The following is a 26,034-nucleotide window of genomic DNA, read 5'->3' as shown; positions in this document are numbered from 1 at the left end:
CAGTTCTCCTGTTGACCACTAGGGGTCGCTTAATAAAACCATGTCTATTTTTAGCTCAGCTTCAGTTGACGGGCACGGTATTTATAGCCTGAGATCCGTTGGCTGTTACGCTGCTGAGCCTCAGCCACACACACACACACACACACACACACACACACACACACACACACACACACACACACACACACACACACACACACACACACACACACACACACACACACACACACACACACACTGGAAAGCATGAACTCGGGCACACACTCACACGTAGTCATTCAGAGGGTATGAGATGCCTGAAGGAGTTATTCTCCATCAAAAAGGCTGCTGACGTAAGCATTAATGAGCACCCCCCACACACACACACACTCACACACATGTATTACAAATATAAAATCGACAACCATGAGATATTCATGCATGCACATACACAGAGCGAGCTAGCTACGCTGGAATGACGTGCTTCCACACAAAGACAAGGTGTGTGTGTTAGTGTGTGTGTGTGTGAGTGTGTGTGTGTGTGTGTGTGTGTGTGTGTGTGTGTGTGAGTGTGCCACTCTAAAAGCCCCTGAACCAGCTCTCCGGTTTACACTCCAATGGCCGCCCGACGCCGGGCTAATGCTCCCCGCGGAGACGCTCGGCAACACCACTCATGCCACAGCCGCCGACTAGCCGCAATATAATATATATTTATGTATATCTATATATATATATATTTGTACATTTATATATGTATATATATATATTTTTGTATATATATAAATATATATATATATATATATACATATATATATAAATAAATATATAAATATCAAAAGTCCCTTTCCTGGTTCTTGGGCTCATGCAGAAGTTAAAGAGTTTCTAACTCGGTTTTTAAACTCCAGTTTGTGTATTTGTCAGTAAAAACTTCTTCTTTTGTGTTTTCAAGTCATTCATATCCGTCATTTTGTGTTTCTTCCTCTCCGCCAGAGTGAATCAATAACCGGGACTCCTTCGTCTTTGACTTCGCCCGTTCACGCATTGATTTACTCGTCTCGTCATCCATGAAGCGGCGCTAATGGCTAATAGCTAATAGCTAATGGCTCAAAAACAACGTGTTGGGGCGACTGTTGCTGACCAGCTGAAATCACAAAGTACCAAACACACACACGGTTCCTGGGGGGTAAAATAAATACAGCTCGACTGCATCTCACCCGGTAACCACGGAAACAAGAGCGCTCAAACGTGTGAAGCTAGCTCTGCTAGCGGCGGTGACGATGAAATAAGCTAGCAGCCGTTCGCCGGTCAAACTCAGGAGAAACCAAAAAGGACTGTGCCTTGCTCGAGGGCACCACAGGGGGGCGCAAGACGTTCTTCTGGATTCCTTTTTGGTCTGGGATTCAAACCGGCGAGACCTCAACAAACTAAATACATCCTTGTTTTTGTTTTTATTAGTTAGCTTATATTTTTTCCACAAAATCCGTGTTTCTAGAGGCTAATTAACATAAATCATAATGATTTATCACAATAAAATACCCTTCTTCTTCTTCTACTTTCTTCTATTTCGTCCTCTTTCTTCTACTACTTCCTCCTTCTTTTTCTTCTTCCTCTTGTCCTCCTTTTTATTTTTCTTCCTCTTCTCCTCCTCCTTCTATTTATTTAAAGACATCTCATTGGATTCTTTGGATCGATCCAAAATCTATCAATTATGACGATAAAAGACGTGGAACCGATCCGATCTCCTCGTATCGTGTTGCGCCAACGTAGTCGTTAGCGTCTGGATATTAGTTTTTAAGTTGAGCGACGACACGGAGACAGTTTCTGTTTATTTTTTATTGAAGCCACACGGTTCACAGCCGGCTGACAGGTACCGCTGGGCACTCCCATCTGCTGTGTGAATGTGTGTGAGTCCATGTGTGTGTGTGTGTTAAAAATCACAACTTCTAAGCAAAACTTCAAAGACTTCATGGTTCGTGGTCAGGTGGCCCCGCGGATTAAATAAGTTAAAAAACAGAACAAAACAGAACTGATTATCAGCTGCACACACACACACACACATCCCATGTGGACTGAACAATATGAACAGAAAGCACAGAATTATTTTCAAGCTCTAATACTGACAAAAGGTAAAGAAAGCAACGCGGGTCTCCTGCGCCCTCTGGTGGCCGACAGCGGAATGACGGCACCACGCATACACACACACACACACACACCTGGAGGAACGAGGCACCGAGAATGTGTGTGTGTGTGTGTGTCGCCGCCCCCCCCCCCTTTACTTCATGGCTCTCTGTTTCTCATTGGTTTGCTGTGTTGAAGCCACAACAGGAACTTTAAAGACACTAAATTGAAAGAAAGCGTCCTTAAAAAAGAAAAAGAGAAAGAAAAAAGAAAAAAAAGAGCTTCTTCCTGTTTGTTTGTCATGAATTGGGATTAAAAAAAAGAACAACAACAATAACCACCCGACAGGAGGAAGACGAGTCCTCAAACCCGCAGGTGAGTCAGCATGAGGTGACTCAGCGTTTTAACACTTCTGGTTCCCTCGAAAAAATGATGAACATGAAAATAAAGATATTTAAATCGCTTTACGATATGTTTAAGGTCAGTACGTATTCCCTCTGGTTAGAGAAAGGAGACGAGTAAGCGTCCTCCCTAGGACACTCGGCCTCCCTGAGGTCATGTGACCGCGGCGGAGCTCCTTCCTTCCCGTGACTTTACTGACGTTCAGGAAAACCCCAAAAAAGTGTTGTTTGTTTGTGAGGATTCGTCCCGCAGGACGAAGACAGAAGTAAATGAGTGAAATGTGTTGTTGTTGTTGTTGAGATCATAGTTTAAAATCTACTTTAACTGGTGAATTGTTCCTTTTGGGCCAAATGGAGAGGAAACACGTTGAATATGGTTCAAGTCGTTACTCGCCCCACACGGCGTCTCGTTGGACGTGCGAGGTCGTCATCGTGACCTTTGACCTCGTTCATTGAGTCTTTGTCTGGAGCACAAACTGAAGCTCCGGATCCATCGAGCACAACCGAAAAAAAGAGAGCGTCTGTCCTGCCCAAGTGCTCATGAGCAAGCACCCACAGAACTACCGGCACCACCTGGGCCGGAGCTTCCTTCAATGTTTCCAGTGTTACTCACATAGCTTCACTTATGTGATGTGAACTGATACAAATAATAATAATAAAAATAATAATAATAATAATTATTATTATTATTATTATAACAATTATAATAATTATTATTATAATAATTTAGTATTATAATAATAATAATAATTGTTATTATTAATAATAATAACAATTATTATTATAAAATAATATTAATAATAATTAGCATTATTATAATAATGTCTGTGGTTCGAACTGTGCAGCTTATGTAATGAAGAGAAATAAATAATAAATAAATCAGCTGTAAAATGCAATTCAGAATCCTCCCCCCTCCCCCTGCCTCCTTTCCTCCCTCCTCAGCGCGTCCCGGCCCCCAGCGGCGCCACGGCGAGGTAGTTGGAGGGCACGTAGCCCCGCCTCCCCCCCCGCGCCTCCACCAGGCTCCAGTCGGGGTTCCCCCGCTTGTCTCGCGGCTCCAGCACGCGGACCGGCTCGCCGGCCCGGACCGACACCTCGTGGGTCCCCGACGCCGTGAAGTCGTACGCCGCCAGCACCTGGAGGGGAGGGGGGGAGGGTTAGAACCCCCATCACACACACACACACTGATGTATGTCAACACTCACTGTGTTGACATGCGATAGAAGAAGGCGGTTTAAAGTGGATGAAAAAGCAGTTTGGCATCGTGTGTGTGTGTGTGTGTGTGTGTGTGTGTGTGTGTGTATGAGCAGACTCAGGGTCGTGAAGGATGAACGTTGGGAGGAGGCGGCGTGGGAACAAAAAGAGCCTTCATAAGGTCACCGGAGCAATTACTCAATTTAACAGGCAGTGTGGTGGCGTATCTCACACACACACACACACACAGACACACACACACACACACACGTAACTGATCTCTCGGCCACTCACCTAAATCTCCGTCCCGTGGCCACGCCCACATGAAGCATCTCAAATTTACAAGCTCTGGCATTCCCTTCTCACGCTCGCATGTGCTGCACCATGTAAATCATTCTAACAGCGCACACACACACACACACACACACACACTATCTCAGTGCATGATAAATTAACTTCGACCGTTCACACAGTGACCCACTGACAAGGTTAAACAGCCAATTATGGGCCTTTGTATTAATAACACACACACACACACAGACACACACACACACACACACACAGGTGTGGCCTCTCAAGAGATATGGGAACACACATGATTACACACACGGGTGACCACACAAAGGGTCTCACAAACACGAGACACGCCCCCTGGTGGTCAGGAGAGAGAATGCAGCTTCAACACATGAAGCATAGACTTCTATACAACCAGAGGAGTCGCCCCCTGGTGGTCAGGAGTAGACGCTTGTTTAGAATACAACAAATCGACCAATCACCTGCAAGCAGGGCTGGCTCATGACCGTCAGCGGTTGGCTCTCCGGCGTGTAGGAGTGGCGTCTGATTCCCGTCACGCCATCAGGCAGCGTCAGATGTGGCGAGGGGGGCGGGTCTTCTGTCGGCTGGTGATAGCGAATCAGCTTCGAGGAAGGAGCGTACCCTCGTGGGCCTGCGTGCAACACACCGATACAAGATGTTATAAATTAGAGCTGCATTTAACTTGTTATGTTTCACTATGTATTGATCTGCAGATTCCTTTCAGTAAATTAATTATTATTTAAAATAGAAATAAAAAATGTCCAGAGCCCAAGCGGATTGCTTGTTTACCAGTGAAATGTTGACATATTTGCTTAAAAAACATAAATTAATCATCAAAAATACATTTTCATCGTCTACTTTTGTGAGATTTAATCGTAGTGATCTTAGTTATCACAACATCTATTTAAAAATCTCACTTGTGTGCAAAATAAAAATCTTGATACAATAATATAAATATAATGTAATTGTTCCTTAAAGCCAATTACATGTTCATAACGTGTCCTTTAAACATCGTCCCCCATCTGCCTCTTTACCTGTGTCATATCTGCAGTAACACTCAACACCCACCAGAGGGCGCCAGAGAGCTGCATAACAACTCTACACTTGAATTGAAATAAATGGATCTGCAGCATCATCATTACTTGTTCTCTCTCTACCTCTCCACCTCTCTACCTCTCTCTCTCCCTCCACCCCTACTTCTCCCTTCCTCCCCCTCTCTCCAGCCTTTTACCTCTCTACCCTCTACCCCTACCTCTCTATCTCTCCCTCCTTCCCTCTCCCTCTCTACTTCTTTCTCCCCCTCTCACTCTCTACCTCTCGTTCTACCTTTTTCCCTCTCTACCTCTCTCCCTCTCTCTCCTTCCCTCTCTCTCTCCCACCCTCTCTTTCTCCCCTTTTCCCCTCTATCTCCCTTTCTCCCACCCTCTCTACCTCTCTCTCTCTACATCTCTCTCTCTCCCCCTCCCTCCCTCTCTCTCCCTCTCTCTACCTCTCTCAACGAGCATCGCTCATTCTTTCTTCAGTGATCTTTCTGTCTCCTTCACGTTTCACGATCTGTGTTTTAAACTCTCATTAACGCCCAGACCAGATGAAACCAGATGAAACCAGATGAAACCAGATGAAACCAGATGAAATCGGATGAAACCAGATGAAACCAGATGAAACCAGATGAAACCGGTGGTGACCGATTCCCGGTTCTGACCTCCGGCGTCGACCAGCCAGCGCCGTTTGTCTCCGCGTGTGTCGGCGGCGCTGATGACGGCCACCAGCTCGCCCCGGGCCAGGTTCAGGTCCAGGTCCCGGCTCGCCACCGCCGCCGCCACCACCTGGTAGATCTTCCCCGAGCCGTGCTTCTCCGTCAGCTGCTGCAGGCGGCGCCGGGAGGACGGGCTCAGGGGCTGAGGAGGAGGAGGAGGAGGAGGATGGTTCATCATCACCGGTGAATTAAAGTGTTTCGGAGGTAGAGTCCACTCCGAGGTTATCATCATCACACCTCAGACTAAATATAGACTGTGAGACCTGCGGTTGCCGGGCAGGTTTAGAGGAATGAGCCCCAGTTCCAGTCACCTGGCCGCTGGTCGAGCAGGTAAGACGTGTGCGTGTGTGTGTGTGTGTGTGTGTGTGTGTGTGTGTGCGTGCGTGCGTGAGAGGTAACGCTTTCAATGACGAAGAGAAACAACGGAGTCATGATGACGTAATAATGACATCATCATGACTCCTCAGTCAGTTTAAAGTTAAAAGTTTCTGCTCATCCACCGTGAAATATATACAAATATTGTAGAGATGGTCCATGAATACAACATGGCTCCATTAAAACTACTGTTGAAGCTTCATTTATAAATTAATACTTCAATACTGGAGCTTCTGGGTTTTTTATATATATATATGAAAATATATTAATATATATATATATAAATAAATTTTTATATAAATATATTTATATGAATAAAAAAATATATTTATGTATTTATATATATGAAAAAATAAAAATAAAATATTTGTATAGATACATTCATATATATATGTATATATATACATATATAGATATAAACATACATATATATAAATAAATATATATATATATCTATATATACATATGTAGATATATATAAATATATATTACGGCCTTTTTACAACCTAATTTAAAAGGAATTTAATACAGATTTGTTTTAAACCACGCAGGGAGCTTCGTCTCCTCAGGTCAGTACGACAGGGAACAATAATAAGACGACCACGTAGTCAGCCGCTCACTCAGACGGCTCGTCACCTTCCTGATCTCTAACAGGCAGCGGTGAAGTGGATCATACATGACACACACACACACACACACACACACACACACCTGGACGGCGGGGGCGCTGAGCGTGAGCTCCACGCTCCGGCACAGAGTCTCCAGCCTCCTCGCTCCTTCCAGCACGGCCGACTCCGCCCACTCCCGAAAGGCGTCGCGCTCCAGAGAGCTGTGAGGGAGCTGGGAAACAAACACAACAATAACAATAATAATGTACTAATAAAGCTTTGAGGCGCGACCTGGTGGAGCAGGTGTGTGAGCCCACCTGCTGAGCGAAGCTCTGGAGCAGCTGCTGCATGTCGGCGGCGAGGTCTCTGTGCAGGACGCTGAACGCCTCCAACGCGCCGCACATCACCTGCAGCGCCACGCCGGAGAACTGGGGGAGCTCGGTGAGGAGCAGCGTGTTGATGGTCCTGTAGGGGGGGGAGGGGAGGGGGAGGGAGGTTTACATGAAGGTCCAAACCACGGAGGAAGTCCAGAGAGTAATCCATCTCTCCCTCTCTCCACCCCCTCTCTCTCTCCACCCCTCTCTCTCTACCTCCCCCCCTCCTCTCTCCACCCTCTCTCTCTACCCCCCCTCCTCTCTCCACCCTCTCTCTCTACCCCCCACTCCTCTCTCCACCCCCCTCTCTCTACCTCCCCCTGTCTCCACCCCTCTCTCTCTACCTCCACCCCCTCCTCTCTCCACCCCCTCTCTCTCTACCTCCCTCTCTCTACCTACATCTCTCTCTCTCCCTATTTCCCTCTACCTCTCAACCTCTCTCTCTTACTATCTCAATACTTCTCTCTACCTATGTTGACCTCTCACTCTCTCTCCCTCCCTCTCTACCTCTCTCTCTGTGTAGCTCTCTCTCCCTCTCTCCCACCTCACTCTACCCCCCTCTCTCCCTCTACCTCTACCCCTCTCTCTGTGTATCTCTCTCCCTCTCTCCCACCTCACTCTACCCCCCTCTCTCCCTCTCTCCCACCTCACTCTACCCCCCTCTCTCTCTCCCTCCCTCTCTCTCTCTCTGTGTATCTCTCTCTCCCTCTCTCCCACCTCACTCTACCCCCCTCTCTCCCTCTCTCCCACCTCACTCTACCCCCCTCTCTCTCTACCTCTCTCTCTCTGTGTATCTCTCTCTCCCACCTCACTCTACCCCCCTCTCCCTCTCTCTCTACCCCTCTCTCTCTGTGTATCTCTCTCTCTACCCCTCTCTCTCTGTGTATCTCTCTCCCTCTCTCCCTCCCCCTCTCTCTCTACCTCTACCCCTCTCTCTCTCCCTCTCTCCCACCTCACTCTACCCCCCTCTCTCTGTGTATCTCTCTCCCTCTCTCCCACCTCACTCTACCCCTCTCTCTCTCTCCTCCCTCCTCTCTCTCCCTCCCTCTCTCTCTGTGTATCTCTCTCCCTCTCTCCCACCTCACTCTACCCCCCTCTCTCTCTCCCTCCCTCCCTCTCTCTCTCTCTACCCCTCTCTCTCTGTGTATCTCTCTCCCACCTCACTCTACCCCACTCTCTCCCTCTCTCCCACCTCACTCTACCCCCCTCTCTCCCTGTCTCTCTCTCTCCCCCCCCCTACCTGTACGTGTTGGCCACGTCCTGCTCCTCGTAGCTCAGGGTGCTCTTGGCCTCGAGGAGCTCGTAGTCCAGCAGCTTGTCCAGCCTCTTGCGGATCAGGTTCCTGGGGCCCGGCAGGAGGTCCCGCAGGGCGCCCAGCGGCTTGTGGATCAGCGTCCTCATCCTCTTCTCCTGCAGCGGAAACATCGGCGCGTGAAAACACGCAGCCGCCGTGTTTAGGGCGTTCACGCTTTCCCCCGCGAGGACTCACGAAGGTCGGGAGGACCCACTGCCGGAGCGCCGCGGTGACCTCCTTGTAGCACGTGGGCGCCGTCTCTCCGTCCAGGTCCAGCTCGAACTCCTCCGTCCTGCAGGACAGGAAGCCCTGCAGAGCCACAAAGGGGGCGGAGCCGTCAGACCCGGAGCTGGCCTCTGATTGGCTCATTGTAAAAATAGTGAAAAAGCGAGACTCCAGAAGTTTCCGTTGTAGGATTCTTACACATGTTGACCAATGGATTTCCATGTCTTTTCCATGTCTTTTCCAGGACTTTAAACCAAATGTCCATGACCAAACTGAAATCTCGGTATAAACATGAACATTTTTGAAAATGTTGCGTATTGAGAGCGTACGCCGGCTTTTATTTTGAGCGTCTTTCTTTAAAAAACATATTAATTATTTCAAACTCGGCGTAAATGAACATGTGATTATAACACATTTCTATGACTTTTCCAAAACTTTGATGATTTGTTTTTTCCATGACTTTTCCAGGCCTGGAAATGACCATTTTAAAATTCCATGACTTTTCCAGGTTTTCCACGACCGTACGAACCCTGCCGTTGGCTTTTGTTGTTGGATTGAGGTCACTAAGAGAAGTTTTGCTTTGTGGATTTCCAAGAAAAGTGTTTTTAATCTCAGCGAGAGGACTTTATTTATGACCTGGGGATTAATCAACAAACCGGCAGGACACGGTGCTGATGTTTGCTCCCACCTGGTTAATTATGGAAGGTACACAGAAGCTCGTGAACACAGCGTGACTCGTGAACACACGGCGACGTGCTCAAGAATAAATATCCAGCTCATGTGCCGCTTACTCCTCCTCCGCCTCAGAAAACTCAGAACTCCAGCCGGCTCTGGATCCTTACGGCGCCCATGAGTCAGCAGCCTTACCTGGAGGTGGTACAGGTACGTCTCCACGTTGTCCAGCAGCTCCAGGATGCCGTGCTCCAGAACGTAGAAGAAACCTTCCAGGGCGTCGAACTCCTCGTCCACCAGCTGGAGGCCGACGTGCAGCGAGCAGAGAGACACGGGGAAGAACATGAGAGGAGAAGAGCTTCTTCACCTCCGAGATCCACATCCGCTCTTCTCTAAGCTCTGGGATCGCTCTCATTGGCCTTTATTTATCACCCGTATAACAGGGTTCATCCACATGACCAATGAACAGGTTCATCCACATGACCAATGAACAGGTTCATCCTCATGACCAATGAACAGGTTCATCCTCATGACCAATGAACAGGTTCATCCACATGACCAATGAACAGGTTCATCCTCATGACCAATGAACAGGTTCATCCACATGACCAATGAACAGGTTCATCCTCATGACCAATGAACAGGTTCATCCACATGACCAATGAACAGGTTCATCCTCATGACCAATGAACAGGTTCATCCACATGACCAATGAACAGGTTCATCACCATGACCAATGAACAGGTTCATCCTCATGACCAATGAACAGGTTCATCCACATGACCAATGAACAGGTTCATCCTCATGACCAATGAACAGGTTCATCTACATGACCAATGAACAGGTTCATCCACATGACCAATGAACAGGTTCATCCTCATGGTGACCAATAAACAGGTTCATCCTCATGACCAATGAACAGGTTCATCCTCATGACCAATGAACAGGTTCATCCACATGACCAATGAACAGGTTCATCCACATGACCAATGAACAGGTTCATCCTCATGACCAATGAACAGGTTCATCCACATGACCAATGAACAGGTTCATCCACATGACCAATGAACAGGTTCATCCACATGACCAATGAACAGGTTCATCCACATGACCAATGAACAGGTTCATCCTCATGACCAATGAACAGGTTCATCCACATGACCAATGAACAGGTTCATCCACATGACCAATGAACAGGTTCATCCACATGACCAATGAACAGGGTTCATCACCATGACCAATGAACAGGTTCATCCTCATGACCAATGAACAGGTTCATCCTCATGACCAATGAACAGGTTCATCCACATGACCAATGAACAGGTTCATCCACATGACCAATGAACAGGTTCATCCACATGACCAATGAACAGGTTCATCCACATGACCAATGAACAGGTTCATCCTCATGACCAATGAACAGGTTCATCCTCATGACCAATGAACAGGTTCATCCACATGACCAATGAACAGGTTCATCCACATGACCAATGAACAGGTTCATCCACATGACCAATGAACAGGTTCATCCACATGACCAATGAACAGGTTCATCCTCATGACCAATGAACAGGTTCATCCATGACCAATGAACAGGTTCATCCACATGACCAATGAACAGGTTCATCCACATGACCAATGAACAGGTTCATCCTCATGACCAATGAACAGGTTCATCCACATGACCAATGAACAGGTTCATCCTCATGACCAATGAACAGGTTCATCCACATGGTGACCAATGAACAGGTTCATCCACATGACCAATGAACAGGTTCATCCTCATGACCAATGAACAGGTTCATCCTCATGACCAATGAACAGGTTCATCCTCATGACCAATGAACAGGTTCATCCGCATGACCAATGAACAGGTTCATCCACATGGTGACCAATGAACAGGTTCATCCACATGACCAATGAACAGGTTCATCCACATGGTGACCAATGAACAGGTTCATCCTCATGACCAATGAACAGGTTCATCCACATGACCAATGAACAGGTTCATCCTCATGACCAATGAACAGGTTCATCCTCATGACCAATGAACAGGTTCATCCGCATGACCAATGAACAGGTTCATCCACATGGTGACCAATGAACAGGTTCATCCGCATGACCAATGAACAGGTTAATCCACATGGTGACCAATGGGCCTCCAGGACTTTAAACCAAATTTTCATTACAAAACATTTTGTGTGTGAGGGGACGTGTGAGGATGCATGTGAGGAGACGTGTGAGGATGCATGTGAGGAGAAGCGTGAGGATGCATGTGAGGAGACGTGTGAGGATGCATGTGAGGATAAGAATATAAGAATAAGAATATACACTTTTATTAATCCCCAAGGGGAAATTAGTTCTCTGCATTTAACCCCTCCTTAGTTATTAAGGAGCAGTGGGCTGCGGTGAAGCGCCCGGGAAGCAACTGGGGGTTCAGTGCCTTGCTCAAGGACACGACTTGCAACTAATGGGGAGGCGGGGATCGAACCCACAACCCTGCGGTTGCAGGACGGCCCTCTGAACCCACTGAGCTAAAGCCGCCCCCCAAAAGCTAAAGCCGCCCCCCATGCTCATGCATGTGAGGAGAAGCGTGAGGATGCATGTGAGGAGACGTGTGAGGATGCATGTGAGGATGCATGTGAGGAGAAGCGTGAGGATGTATGTGAGGATCATGCATGTGAGGATGCATGTGAGGAGACATGTGAGGATGCATGTGAGGAGACGCGTCATAATAACACATTTCGTCATGACGTCGTTGCGCTGCACATGGAGGGAGGACGTCTCCTGGAAGGAGTTGCACCCCCCGGCGTGAGCCCCCTGTCCCTCGTGCTGCTCAAGGACACGGCGGCGGCGACTTCCTCCCTACCTTGGGCGCCATCCCCGTCTCGTGTTTGAAGTGCTGGCTGAACCTCGCCGTCTTCTTGGCGATGCTGTGGCTGTTGAGCCGGTAGATCTTGTCCTTCATGGTCAGCGTCTCAGTCTTCTTGTACTTGTCCGCTGCGGCCGCAGGATGGAGGTCAGAGGGCTTACAGAACAACAACAACACCGCTAATAATCGATAATCCACGACGCGGGCTCTCACAGACTTCTCTGAAGCGCTTGTACTCGTTGATGCGGCAGTTGAGGGCGATGGCGGTGTGGGTGGCGCGCTCCAGGAGGGCGTAGGCCGGGTGGCTCGTCTCCGTGTGCTTCCGGATGGTCTGCAGCAGCAGCGGGTAGCGGGCGATGCGCTGCACCGGCATCACCAGGAAGAAGCTCAGAGACGTGGCGTTCACGTCCGGCCTGCAGCGCGGGGAATTAGACCGTCAGGTGCATAGGCGTGGGAGGAGACGTGGGAGGAGACACGCGAGGAAGCGAGGGAGGAGACACGCGAGGAAGAGAGGGAGGAGACGTGGGAGGAGACACGCGAGGAAGCGAGGGAGGAGACGTGGGAGGAGACGTGTGAGGAGACACGCGAGGAAGCGAGGGAGGAGACACGCGAGGAAGCGAGGGAGGAGACGTGGGAGGAGACGTGTGAGGAGACACGCGAGGAAGAGAGGGAGGAGACGTGGGAGGAGACACGCGAGGAAGAGAGGGAGGAGACGTGGGAGGAGACACGCGAGGAAGCGAGGGAGGAGACGTGGGAGGAGACGTGTGAGGAGACGTGGGAGGAGACACGCGAGGAAGCGAGGGAGGAGACGTGTGAGGAGACGTGGGAGGAGACGTGGGAGGAGACGTGGGAGGAGGAGTGAGGAGGCGAGTGAGGAGTGAGGAGGATTGTGAGGCGTGAGGAGGCTAGTGAAGAGTGAGGAGGCGTGTGAGGAGTGAGGAGGCGAGTGAGGAGGCGTGTAAGGAGTGAGGAGGCGTGAGATGAGTGAGGAGGCGAGTGAGGAGGAGGAGGCGTGAGGAGGCCAGTGAGGAGTGAGGAGGTGAGGAGGCGGTGAGGAGGCGAGGAGAGGGAGTGAGGAGGAGGTGAGGAGTGAGGAGGCGAGTGAGGTGGCGTGTAAGGAGTGAGGAGGCGTGAGATGAGTGAGGAGGCGTGGAGGAGTGAGGAGGAGGTGAGGAGGGAGGCGTGAGGAGTGGGAGTGAGGCGTGAGGAGGCGGTGAGGAGAGGCGGTGAGGAGTGAGGAGGCGTGAGATGAGTGAGGAGGCGAGTGATGAGTGAGGAGGCGAGTGAGGAGGCGAGTGAGGAGTGAGGAGGTGTGTAAGGAGTGAGGAGGCGAGTGAGGAGGCGAGTGAGGAGTGAGGAGGTGTGTAAGGAGTGAGGAGGCGAGTGAGGAGGCGAGTGAGGAGTGAGGAGTGAGGAGGCGTGAGGAGTGAGGAGGCGAGTGAGGAGTGAGGAGGCGAGTGAGGAGTGAGGAGGCGTGTGAGGAGTGAGGAGGTGAGTGAGGAGGCGAGTGAGGAGGCGAGTGAGGAGTGAGAAGGCGTGTGAGGAGTGAGGAGGCGTGAGGAGGTGAGGAGTGAGGAGAGGAGGTGAGGAGGCAGTGAGGAGGTGAGTGAGGAGGCGAGTGAGGAGGAGTGAGGAGGCGTGTAAGGAGTGAGGAGGTGTGTGAGGAGTGAGGAGGCGAGTGAGGAGTGAGGAGGTGTGTGAGGAGTGAGGAGGCGAGTGAGGAGTGAGGAGGCGTGTAAGGAGTGAGGAGGCGAGTGATGAGTGAGGAGGCGAGTGAGGAGTGAGGAGGCGAGTGAGGAGGCGAGTGAGGAGTGAGGAGGCGAGTGAGGAGTGAGGAGGCGAGTGAGGAGTGAGGAGTGATGACGCACGCCGAGGCCTTGATGACTCGCACCACGCGGTTCCACAGCGCCTCGTCCTGCTTGTAGCTGTTCTCCAGCAGCGTCACCTGGCTGTAGCGCGTCAGGTACTCCCTGTAGGACGCCTCGATGTCCGGGGAGAGGCGGAGGAAGGACTCGCCTGGGGAGGAGACACGGAGGAGGAGACACGGGGGAGGAGACACGGGGGAGGAGACACGGAGGGACTTCAGACGCCAACGGACACGGAAGAGAAAACTACCGGGAACAGGAGTTACATTGAGCCGGAGGAAAGCACGACATTTAAAAACAACATCTTAACTTTCACCAACCACCCCTCTAGAGCAACGCGTCTCCTCACATGCATCCTCACACGTCTCCTCACATGCATCCTCACATGCATCCTTACACCTCAGACATCTCCTCACATGCATCCTCTAACGTCTCCTCACATGCATCCTCACACCTCACACGTCTCCTCACATGCATCCTCACACATCTCCTCACACCTCACACGTCTCCTCACATGCATCCTCACACGTCTCCTCACATGCATCCTCACATGCATCCTTACACCTCAGACATCTCCTCACATGCATCCTCTAACGTCTCCTCACACCTCACACGTCTCCTCACATGCATCCTCACGTCTCCTCACACGTCTCCTCACACCTCACATGCATCCTCACACATCTCCTCACATGTCACCTCACTCGCACCAGGATTAAAAGTGCACGAGTAAAAAAAAAACTTATTATTTTGATAAATTTCTCCTCTATTATTATTTTGGGGGTTTCTGCTCCCTCGGCGTGTGACTACCAGCTGCTTATTAAATACATGTGTTTTTTTATGAGAGGTGACCTTTGACTAATAGGATAAGTCAAAGTCAGCCGTAACAAACATATAGAGTAACGTAAAGTAAATAAAAACTAAATTATTGAGACAACATATATAAGAACAACTATAATTCAGTATTTAGCCGACTTAAAGGAGTCTTGGGGGAAAGTAAATAAAGATGAGTCAACGTTAGAGTGAAGACTTTTTCCTCTTAAAGCTGCAGTGCAGGATGTTTAAACTCCTCCCCCTTCCCCCCCCTCCCGTCTGTGAGTAATCAGACCGACACGTTCAAGCCGTCAGCGTCGTTCAGCTTCTCACACGACCGTGACGACCGCCCGACGACAGACGTGTGACGATCTCCCGTCTCCACTTCCTGTTGTGAGGAAACGCAGCGACTCACACAGCACCTCCAGGAAGAGAGGGTCTCCGGGCCGCAGCGGCTGCCGGTCCAGCAGGCCGAGGAGGCGGCTGGACACGTCGATGACGTCGTCGATGTCGAGGAACGCGCTGTCCAGGTCGGCAGGAGGAGGCTGAGGAGGACAGAAGGGAGAGGAAGTGATGTCATCATGAAGCTTTGGAGCGAGCGCGATGCCAAGATTTACTGTCACAAACGGCGGCTCCCTCTGTAAAAAAAAATAATATATAATATATAATAATAATAATAATAAATTAAAAAATTATAATTCAAACAAAAATAATAATACATTTGTGTAATAATTAGGGCTGTGAAACGATTAAAAATTTTAATCGGGTTAATCACAGGTTTTTGTGGATTAATCATGATTAATCACATATTACCGATATTCTCGGTATATTTTGTGAGAACATAGAGATTTATGACAAAAGACGGATATATACATTTATACATTCTTCTATACAATGGTGCTGCAACTCAGCAGTTATTTAGCAGTTTTCTTCCATCTGGAACATTAATACATCTTCATCCTAAACAGAATGTTTAACCCTCCTGTGACCTTTCGGGTCCATTTGACCCCATTCCATGTTTAATGTCGGTGTTCTTTGGGGTCAATTTGACCCCAGGCTGTTTTTCACTGTGTCAAACATATAAGAAATATCAACTTTTTTATTTATTTAAAGGGCTATTTAGGTAGTCAACAAACAAACATAAAGTACCTCACACTTAAACTTGGGAAGCAATATTAATTCTAATAATTTTCTGGAGGTTTTAATTGCTGGGGTCAAATTGACCCCGAGGGTAAAATATGTTAGTAAATGTAAAGGTAACAGGAGGGTTAAACAGAACATTTTCTCTTGTTTGTCAACCATTAACTCCACCATGATACAATCTAAAGGCCTCTAGTCTTCCTCTTGCAGCTGCTGAGGCAAACTGACTGTGTGGGTTTTCTTCATGAACTGGGCCGTGATGAAAGGGACGGCGGTAGCACTACCGCAGAGCTGAAACCTCACCGGCCCGGACAGGTGGACAGATTGACAAGTGACTTTTCTTTGCTCGGTCGATGTGCGCGACGGAGCTCTGTGGCGCGAGACGGAGATCGATAAGTGTTAACGCAACGCGAAGAGACAGAAATGACATGCTGCTGTGGAGATACGATCAACAACAGACGTTTAGTTTAATAAAAGAACAAAGACGTGCTCTAGAGAACATGTCAGGGGGCGGGCCAATCTCTTTAATGTCATGCGATCTACCAACACTACGCCGCGATCGACTGGCAGGTCGCGATCGACGTGTTGAGACCCTGATCTACAGGAAGTAAAAGTCGTAACAAGGTTTCCATAGGTGAACCTGCAGAAGGATCATTACCGATGAACAGACCGTCGGCATGAGAGCGGACAGAGTTCAGATTGAAGTGGTGTATTGGAAGCTCATTCTGCGCATGCGTTAAATGCGTTAAAAATATATAACTAGTTAAACCTGTAATTGAATTAACTGAGTTAACGCGTTATTTTTCACAGCACTAGTAATAATGAATAAAAAAATGATACAAATAAATAATCCAAATAAAAAATATATATTAATAAATATGACTAAATATAAAGAAGAAATACAAAAATTATAAATAATAACAAAATAGATAATACTAAATTCGTATAATATTGAATATTAGACAAATTAAAAAAGAATATATATTAATAAATAAAAGAAGAAATAAAAAAGAAAATATTATAATAATAATACATTTGTATAATAATAATAATACAAAAATAAAAAATGTTAAAGAATTAAAAAAGACATATTAATAAATATTATTATAATAATAAATACAAAAATAAGAAAAAATACAAAGACAATAATACAAAATAAGTGTATAATAAATTTGTCTAACAATAAATACAAAAAGAATACAAATAAAGAATGAAAATAAATATCCAGATGTATTCAAATGGAATGTGTATCTTGTGCATCTCGAGTCTCCTCCCATAGAAGAAGAATGCAGCTGTCCGGCTCACAAAGGTCCGTGTTGTTGAGCTCGGTTCTGCTGGAATGAGGCACGGTGGGCGTCTCCGCTGGAGCTGAACAACAAGCCGCCAGCTGCCTGACAACGACGCCATTCACTCACACATCTATTCCTCCGTCTTCCCCGTGCCGCTTCCCTCCCTCCGCCGGTCCGTCCTCCATCCATCATCCTGTGTTTCCCCCCCCCCCGCCCCCCCCATCCAAATGCCCATCTCCTCAGCCGGTCCTCTATTGTTAGCCAGTTAATTTCCCCAAACAATGTCATCAGCCCATAATTTAGCCCTTCCACTCCTCCCTCCTGATTTTAATTTCACTCTCCTCCTCTTCCTCTACCGTTCCCTCGGTGCGTTATCTTTTTTTACGCTCATCCACAGCTCCTTCTGGCCCATTAAGCCGGATTCCATTATGTTTTTTATGGGGTGGGGGGGAAAGGGTCTCATTTAATTACCTGCCGCGATATAATAAACGATTATTTAGCAATACCTCAGATCGGTAATGAAAAGCTGTAAACCTCGATAAAGCACACAGCGGCCTCGATTCAACACGCGGCGATGACACTTTAATTAAAATATAAACTCAAAACACAGAACTAAACATGCTCAAAAAAGATTAATGTTGTGGTCCATAAAAGGTAGACAGTACGCCGCCATATCCTTACTTTGCTGCTGCATTAATGCTCTCAAACCCGGACTTTGAGACATGTAACTTATTATTTCATGAAAGAAAAGTTAAACTTTTTTTTCTTAATGGCCTCTTGGCTAATTGGCACATTTAAAGTAATACTTTTATTTTAATTAAGTTTTTTTAAATGGTTTCTTGGCTAATTGGAACATTTAAAGTAATACTTTTATTTCATTTAAGGTTTTAAAAATGGTTTCTTGGCTAATTGGAACATTTACAGTAATGCTTTTATTATTTATTTATTTTTTAATTGCCTCTTGGCACATTTAAAGTGACGTTTTTATTTAATTACGGTTTTTTAAAATGTTTTTTATTGGCTAATAGTCACAATTACAGTGATGATTTTTTATTTATTTAAGGTTTTAGGCTAATTGGCACATTTAAAGTGTTGTTTTTATTTACTTGATATTTTTTAAATGGCCTCTTGGCCAATTGGAACATTTAAAGTGATGTTTTTATTTTATTTTATGTTTTAAAAAATGGTTTCTTGGCTAATAGTCACAATTACAGTTCTGATTCTTTATTTATTTAAGGTTTTAGGCTAATTGGCACATTTACAGTGAAGTGTTTTTAATGTGCACACTGTCCTTGCTAAATAATGTAATTAAAAAAATAAAGATCCAGCATAAGTAATGCAAATTCCTCTACAATCTGACCCATTGCAGGTGAAACATATAGACCACGTGTCAGCAGCATAGGCTCCGCCCACCTGGAGCTCCTGCAGGTTGTTCCTGATGGTCACGGTGCTGAGCCGCAGCAGCCGCAGGTAGTTCCTCTCCGATTGGACCAGCTCCTCGATGGCCAGCACCTGCCTCTGCGCGGCCCTCTCCTTGGCCGCCGCCTCCTCCTCTTCGCTCTTCTTCTTCGCCTCCTCGGCCGACGGCGGCTCCTCCTCCGCCGCGCTCCCCTCCCGCGAGGAAAGCGGCGCGTTTACCGCGGCGAGCTCGGAGGCCTCGACCGACCCGTCGAGCTCCTCGTCCGCGCCGAAGGTGTCTCCTTCCTCCTCCTCCTCGTCTTCGCCGGGGTCGTTCTCCTCCCTCCTCGGGTCTCTCGAGGCGGCGTGTTGCAGAGCCGTGGTGAAGGAGGCGGGCCGCGGCCTCCCGGGGACCTCCATGTGGGCGGGGCTGTGGAAAGAGGACCAGAAGACTCTTTGACCTCCTGGTCTTGGACTCACAGACACAAGTTCCTCATGAATAAACCGGAGTCACCGTCACGCACCTTTCCATCACTATGGACCCCCCCCCATGACCCCCCCCCCCTCTGACTGCGCTGCATGGTGTCAGATGTCCTCATTCCAGTGGACCAGGCGGACAATTACACTCAAGTCGTAGAAGCCGGATCACATGACCATTTCCCCTGCATTCCAAAGATAATCAAAACGTTACCCCCCCCTCCCCCTCCCACCCTCCTAATCTCGGTGACTCGTCGCCTCAAATCGAGTCGCTTCGGAAAAATATCAACACTTCAGAAAAGAAAACGTGCTCGACTCGTGAAATGAGTCACGAGTGGAAATAAACTTTATATTTAGCTCGGAAACTAAAGGCTGCAGAGGGGATGAGACGCCATGAAGAAACGTCTACCACAGGGAGACATGGTCTAGGGAAGGATGGAAGGAAGGAAGGAAGGAAGGAAGGATGATAGGAAGGGAGGAAGGAAGGAAGGAAGACAGGACGACAGGGAGGAAGACAGTAAGGAAGGAAGGCAGGAAGGAAGAAAGACAGAAAGGAAGGAAGGAAGGTAGACAGAAAGGAACAAAGGCAGGAAGGAAGACAGGACAACAGGAAGGAAGATAGGAAGACAACAGGAAGGAAGGAAGACAGGATGACAGGAAGGAAGAAAGACAGGAAGGAAGGAAGGAAGACAGGATGGCAGGAAGGAAGACAGAAAGGAAGACAGGATGGCAGGAAGGAAGAAAGACAGGAAGGAAGGAAGGCAGGAAGGAAGACAGGATGGCAGGAAGGAAGGAAGACAGAAAAGAAGGAAGGGAGGAAGGAAGGAAGACAGGAAGGAAGGGAGGAAGGAAGGAAGGAAGACAATTGCTTGACATCCCGATGTGTATTTAGGGTGGAGGGTCGTGTCGAGGTGACCTCAGAGAGCAGATGTGATTGTTTACTTTGTTGACTCCACACAAACAGAGTGTGTGTGTGTGTGTGTGTGTGTGTGTGTGTGTGTGTGTGTGTGTGTGTGTGTATTGTCACGGCTCCTCTGAGCTGGAACCACCACGTGTTGTCTGCCCACTGGGAGGAGGAGGAGGAGAGGAAAACCCCCTTTTGTTGTTTACCCACAACAAAAGGGGGTTTAGGGGGTAAGCAGCATACTGGGGACCCCCTAGTTCAGGGGTTCTCAGATTGGGGGGGGGGGGCCTCCAGGGGGTCCGTGAGATTTGTAAAAACATTTTTAAATTAGCATCCATTCAAAATATTTGTTAATTTTTTTAAGTGTTAGTTCATACATATAAATGTATTTATTCTGTATTAAATCACACGGCGCTGTGTATTTAACCAACAATGGAGAGTTAGGGGGAACATCACTGGACGACCCGTCGAGGCTCTTGACGGGTCAAGACCAACAACAACAACAACACGAGTAAAACACATGTTAGAACCCTAAAAGTAGCCGATAACCTTTCTGACCCTCGGCGTCACGGAGAAGCAAAAACACTGAAGTCAGAGAGCAGAAACTTTCCCCTCCGCCCGGAAACAGGAGCGCCGGGACCCTGAAGACCCCCCACCCTGGAGACCCTGAAGACCCTGGAGACCCTGGAGACCCTGAAGACCCCCCACCCTGGAGACCCTGAAGACCCTGGAGACCCTGAAGACCCCCCACCCTGGAGACCCTGAAGACCCTGGAGACCCCCCACCCTGGAGACCCTGAAGACCCTGGAGACCCCCCACCCTGGAGACCCTGAAGACCCCCCACCCTGGAGACCCTGAAGACCCCCCACCCTGGAGACGGAGTCCCAGTGGAACATGCACGCGAGTTCCGGCTAACGGGTAGTTACCTTGTGCCGAGTGCTGGATGCAGCTGTGGTCAACCTCTCTCTCTCTCTCTCTCTCTTCTTGTTGCGTCCCGACTGAAGTAGAAATCTGCTGCAGAGGAGACACTGCTGCATTGACACACAGACACTAGTGTAGCTTTCTCCAGTGACTCACACACAGTAGGCTGCTGCTGCTCGGCTTCATGCAGCACGAGTGTGTGAGTGCATATTCACGTGTGTGTGTGTGAGAGGAAAACACAGTGAAAAAAAGTGTGTGAGGACAAGGGGGGGAGGGGGAGTGGAAAGGAGGGAGCCGGTTATTTTGTGGAGGGAAAAAGAGGGGAGGGGGTGGAAAGGGTGGCCGTGGACACACACACACACACACACACACACACACACACACACACACACACACACACACACACACACACACACACACACACACACACACACACACACACACACACACACACACACACACACACACACACACACACACACAGCTGCAGCAGCTGGTGGGGAAGAGGAAGTAGGGCGCTCACCCCGGGCCGGCTGCCGATTGGCCGACAGGTCTTCAGCCAATCGGACGTCACGGTTTTCATGAAACGCTGCACGGACCAATCAGGACGCAGCGTGCGGGGGACTGGAGTGTTCCTCTCGCGGGAACAAAAGCCCGGCGGGACGTCCCATCCTCCTCTGGAGCGTCAAGAGGCTTCTGGCTGGACGGAGACAACAAGGAGATTTACAGCTTGTTTTGTAGTTTTGAGGTTTGTAATTTATCCGAAACAATTAAATAAAAAGGCGATTAAACTGTTTCTGTCTTCTTCTACAATTTTAAATATAGTAGTGTTTTGATGTTTGCTGTGCAGAGAGATATTTACTGTGGAGATATAGAAACGTTCCTCTCTTCTACTGGAAGGGTGTCATGTTTTGAGAAATGAAAAAACTATTATTCTCAAGAAGACAGAAAGGATGACAGGAAGATAGGAAGGAAGAAACTAAGATAGGAAGGAAGACAGAAAAGGAAGGAAGATAGGAAGACAGGAAGGAAGACAAGAAGGAAGGAAGAAAGGAAGACAGAACAGGAAGGATGATGGGAAGACAGGAAAGAAGGAAGGAAGGAAGAGAGAAAGGAAGACGGGAAGGAAGGCAGGAAGGAAGACAGGAAAGAAGGAAGACATGAAGGAAGGAAGGAAAAGAGAAAGGAAAACAGAAAGGAAAGGAGGAAGGAAGACATACAGGAAGGTAGGAAGGGAGTAATATAGGAAGGAAGGAGGACAGAAAGGAAAGAGGACAGGAAGGAAGACAGAAAGGAAGGAAAACAGGAAGACAGGAAGGAATGGAAGTAAGGAAGACGGGAAGACAGAAAGGAAGGAAGGAAGACAGTAAGGAAGTAATACAGGAAGGAAGGAGGACAGAAAGGAAGGAAGACAGGAAGGAAGGAAGGGAGGCGGCTACGCGTCGTCATGAATCGGTATGTCTTGGAGGAATGCTGCCGCTCTGGATTCCGTTGCCAGCTGAGTGATCAGATGACAACGTGAGAGATGAGCTGCAGGAGGAGGAGGAGGAGGAGGAGGAAGAAGAGGAGGAGGAGGAGGAGACTCAGAGGAGTCAGCGAGGAGGAGCGATGACGTCATCGCGAGGAGGCTAAATGTAGAACCGCGGCAGCCGTGGTTACGGGGTGCGTCTCGCTCCTGGCTGCGGCGCCGGGGGAGACTACGACGTGACCTCTGACCTCAGCGTGACGCCGAGTCGCCACTGGGAAAAATGAGGGATGCAAAATGGTGAAGATGACTTTCCTGTTTTATGTCATCAGAATCAAGATGGATGACAACGACCACGAGACTTTGAACTGGAGGTCGTAAAAGTCCGTTAACAACCCTCCTTCAGGTCCTCCTGCTGCAGGCCGAGTGAAGGGAACGAGTGAAGGGAACCAGGTGGAGGGAACAAGGTGGAGGGAACCAGTGGAGGGAACAAGGTGAAGGGAACCAGGTGGAGGGAACGAGGTGAAGGGAACCAGTTGGAGGGAACAAGGTGAAGGGAACCAGGTGAAGGGAACCAGGTGGAGGGAACCAGGTAAAGGGAACCAGGTGAAGGGAACCAGGTAAAGGGAACAAGGTGGAGGGAACCAGGTGAAGGGAACCAGGTAAAGGGAACCAGGTGAAGGGAACCAGGTGGAGGGAACAAGGTGGAGGGAACAAGGTGAAGGGAACCAGGTGGAGGGAACAAGGTGGAGGGAACAAGGTGAAGGGAAACAGGTGAAGGGAACCAGGTGAAGGGAACCAGGTAAAGGAAACCAGGTGAAGGGAACCAGGTGGAGGGAACAAGGTGGAGGGAATGAGGTGGAGGGAACCAGGTGAAGGGAACAAGGTGAAGGGAACGCTGTGAAGGGAATGAGGTGAAGGGAGCAAGGTGAAGGGAACAAGGTGAAGGGAACGCTGTGAAGGGAACGAGGTGGAGGGAACCAGGTGAAGGGAACAAGGTGAAGGGAACGCTGTGAAGAGAACGAGGTAAAGGGAACGTTGTGAAGGGAACGAGGTAAAGGGAACGCTGTGAAGGAAACGAGGTGGAGGGAACCAGGTGAAGGGAACAAGGTGAAGGGAACGCTGTGAAGGGAACAAGGTGAAGGGAACGCTGTGAAGGAAACGAGGTGGAGGGAACCAGGTGAAGGGAACGAGGTGAAGGGAACGCTGTAAAGGGAACAAGGTGAAGGGAACGCTGTGAAGGGAACGAGGTGGAGGGAACCAGGTGAATGGAACAAGGTGGAGTGAACGAGGTAAAGGGAACAAGGTGAAGGGAATAAGGTAAAGGGAACGCTGTGAAGGGAATGAGGTGAAGGGAACGCTGTGAAGGGAACGAGGTAAAGGGAACGCTGTGAAGGGAACGAGGTGGAGGGAATCAGGTGAAGGGAACGCTGTAAAGGGGGCGAGGTGAAGGGAACCAGGTGAAGGAAACGAGGTGAAGGGAACGCTGTGAAGGGAGCGAGGCGGAGGGAACATGGTGAAGGGATTGAGGTGGCGATCGCATGGCGGCTATGAAGGGAACGAGGTGGTATTTTTTAGAGGGCCATCCCGACTCGACTTTCTTTCCTTGGCCTCTCGTCGTTATCGCAGCAGAGTTTACTCTCATCAACAAGAGGAGGAATCTGACGGCTCCCTTGGTTTTAAAGTGAAAGTGAAGGTGAAGCTGCACCTTGTCCTGAACTAAAATATATCAAGAAGAAAAACAACAAAAGAAAAGTAGAGTGACGGCTCACCGCGTAAGTGGCTTCCGAAACACAGACTACAAAACATGTTTAGTCTGGGAGAAGCGCCAGCTGTCTCTCCTGAGGCGAAGGTTTGAGGAAATGATGTGGATATCTATAAATACATATATTGTCTGTATATAGTTTTTCTTTCTGTCCATCGTTATTTTATTCTCTGCGGTTGTCCATCTGGAATGTCAATTAATTGATAGTTTCCTGTCCATCACATTTGATTTAAATCTGACCAAAAATAAATGAATAAATTGACTTTAAAAAGTAAATAGACAGCTGTATATTTATATAAATAACACAACTATCATATCATGTAAATATTGAATATTTTGATGAGATTGATATATATGATTTATAGCTATCTATAATTTGTGTATATATAAATCATATATATATATAAATATATTAGCTTCACATGTTGTATATTATAAATTAATGTGAATGTACACTAAAAATAAATAAATAAATTGACTTTAAAAAGTTATTAGACAGCTGTATATTTATATAAATAATACATCTATCATATCATGTAAATATTTAATATTTCAATGAGACTTATATCCATATATAAGTTGTATATATTTATATACAGGACTGTCTCAGAAAATTAGAATATTGTGATAAAGTTCTTTATTTTCTGTAATGCAATTAAAAAACAAAAATGTCATGCATTCTGGATTCATTACAAATCAACTGAAATATTGCAAGCCTTTTATTCTTTTAATATTGCTGATTATGGCTTACAGCTTAAGAAAACTCTAAAATCCTATCTCATAAAATTTTAATATTTCCTCAGACCAAGTAAAAAAAAAGATTTCTAACAGCTGAGTGTTTGTCAAGGCTCAGGAAACCCTTGCAGGTGTTTCGAGTTAATTAGACAATTCAAGTGATTTGTTTAATACCCTACTAGTATACTTTTTCATGATATTCTAATATTTAGAGATAGGATATTTGAGTTTTCTTAAGCTGTAAGCCATAATCAGCAATATTAAAAGAATAAAAGGCTTGCAATATTTCAGTTGATTTGTAATGAATCCAGAATGCATGACATTTTTGTTTTTTTAATTGCATTACAGAAAATAAAGAACTTCATCACAATATTCTAATTTTCTGAGACAGTCCTGTATATATAAATCATATATATATATATATAAATATATTAGCTTCACATGTTGTATAATTATTAATTATACATTGATGTGAATGTACACTAAAAATAAATAAATAGACTAAAAAGATAATAGACAGCTGTATATTTATATAAATAATACATTTATCATATCATATAAATATCGAATATTTTGACGAGATTTATATATATATTATTTATATCTATCTATTTATTTATATATAAATAAATAAATATTAGCTTCACATGTTGTATATTATAAATTAATATGTGAATGTACACTAAGAATAAAATAGCTGTTTGTGACATAAAATGCGTCATCATTAAGAGATATAGCGTTAGCGTTATGTAGCGTTACACATTGTCACACACACACACACACACATGTTATTAAAGCAAAGCCGATCCCGCGGTGTGTCCGCTGCCTCGTACCGGGACTGACCGGTAAATGTCCCGTTCATTCGTCAAATATAAATAACCGCGTACCGTTCCGTCCGCTCGTCGTCCCGGTTGTTGCCACCGTGGTTTCCGCCGCGATGCCTTGAGCTGAGTCGGCGTTTCTCACGTTGAACTCCTGCTTACCTGTTGTCGAGTCAACGACCCGTCAAGCTCGCGACAGGAACAGGCAAACAACGACTTCCGGTGTCACTGCTTTAGAAAATAAAAGCGTGCTTGTTTCAA

The 26,034-nt window shown here is 47.3% G+C and overlaps 1 protein-coding gene across 6 annotated transcripts; it reads right to left on the bottom strand.

Moving 5' to 3' along the window:
• Positions 1–1,797: 1,797 nt before the first annotated feature.
• On the bottom strand, positions 1,798–25,940 carry arhgef37 (Rho guanine nucleotide exchange factor (GEF) 37). 6 transcript variants are annotated; one of them, XM_056439858.1, is made up of 16 exons: positions 25,840–25,940; positions 21,511–21,687; positions 20,993–21,097; positions 18,701–19,115; positions 15,274–15,403; positions 14,052–14,294; positions 12,397–12,596; positions 12,181–12,311; positions 9,507–9,611; positions 8,610–8,723; positions 8,361–8,530; positions 7,064–7,211; positions 6,850–6,978; positions 5,710–5,905; positions 4,469–4,638; positions 1,798–3,634 (listed from the first exon to the last, which is right to left on the bottom strand). In XM_056439858.1, exons 2-16 carry the CDS (start codon positions 21,568–21,570, stop codon positions 3,437–3,439), a joined length of 2,514 nt encoding a protein of 837 aa, XP_056295833.1. In that variant the 5' UTR covers positions 21,571–21,687; positions 25,840–25,940; the 3' UTR covers positions 1,798–3,436. The 6 variants fall into 6 exon arrangements, with proteins under 6 accessions (XP_056295833.1, XP_056295835.1, XP_056295836.1 ...); XM_056439860.1 differs by having other exon boundaries at positions 12,401–12,596; positions 14,075–14,294; XM_056439861.1 differs by having other exon boundaries at positions 12,401–12,596; positions 14,052–14,199.
• Between the last annotated feature and the right edge of the window lie 94 nt (positions 25,941–26,034).

The sequence above is a fragment of the Pseudoliparis swirei genome, chromosome 19, assembly GCF_029220125.1.
Source record: "Pseudoliparis swirei isolate HS2019 ecotype Mariana Trench chromosome 19, NWPU_hadal_v1, whole genome shotgun sequence".
Lineage (NCBI taxonomy): Eukaryota > Metazoa > Chordata > Actinopteri > Perciformes > Liparidae > Pseudoliparis > Pseudoliparis swirei.
This window is presented reverse-complemented; position numbering and strand designations above follow the sequence as displayed.

What these genes read in the sequence shown, in the direction of transcription:
- arhgef37 (XM_056439858.1), bottom strand. Translation starts at nt 21,570, where the DNA reads ATGAAAACCGTGACGTCCGATTGGCTGAAGACCTGTCGGCCAATCGGC. An exon ending in CAAGCGCTTCAGAGAAGTCT is followed by an intron (nt 12,312 to 12,396) that starts GTGAGAGCCCGC and finishes CTGCGGCCGCAG; the next exon opens with CGGACAAGTACAAGAAGACT. An exon ending in AGTGGGTCCTCCCGACCTTC is followed by an intron (nt 8,531 to 8,609) that starts GTGAGTCCTCGC and finishes TTTCCGCTGCAG; the next exon opens with GAGAAGAGGATGAGGACGCT.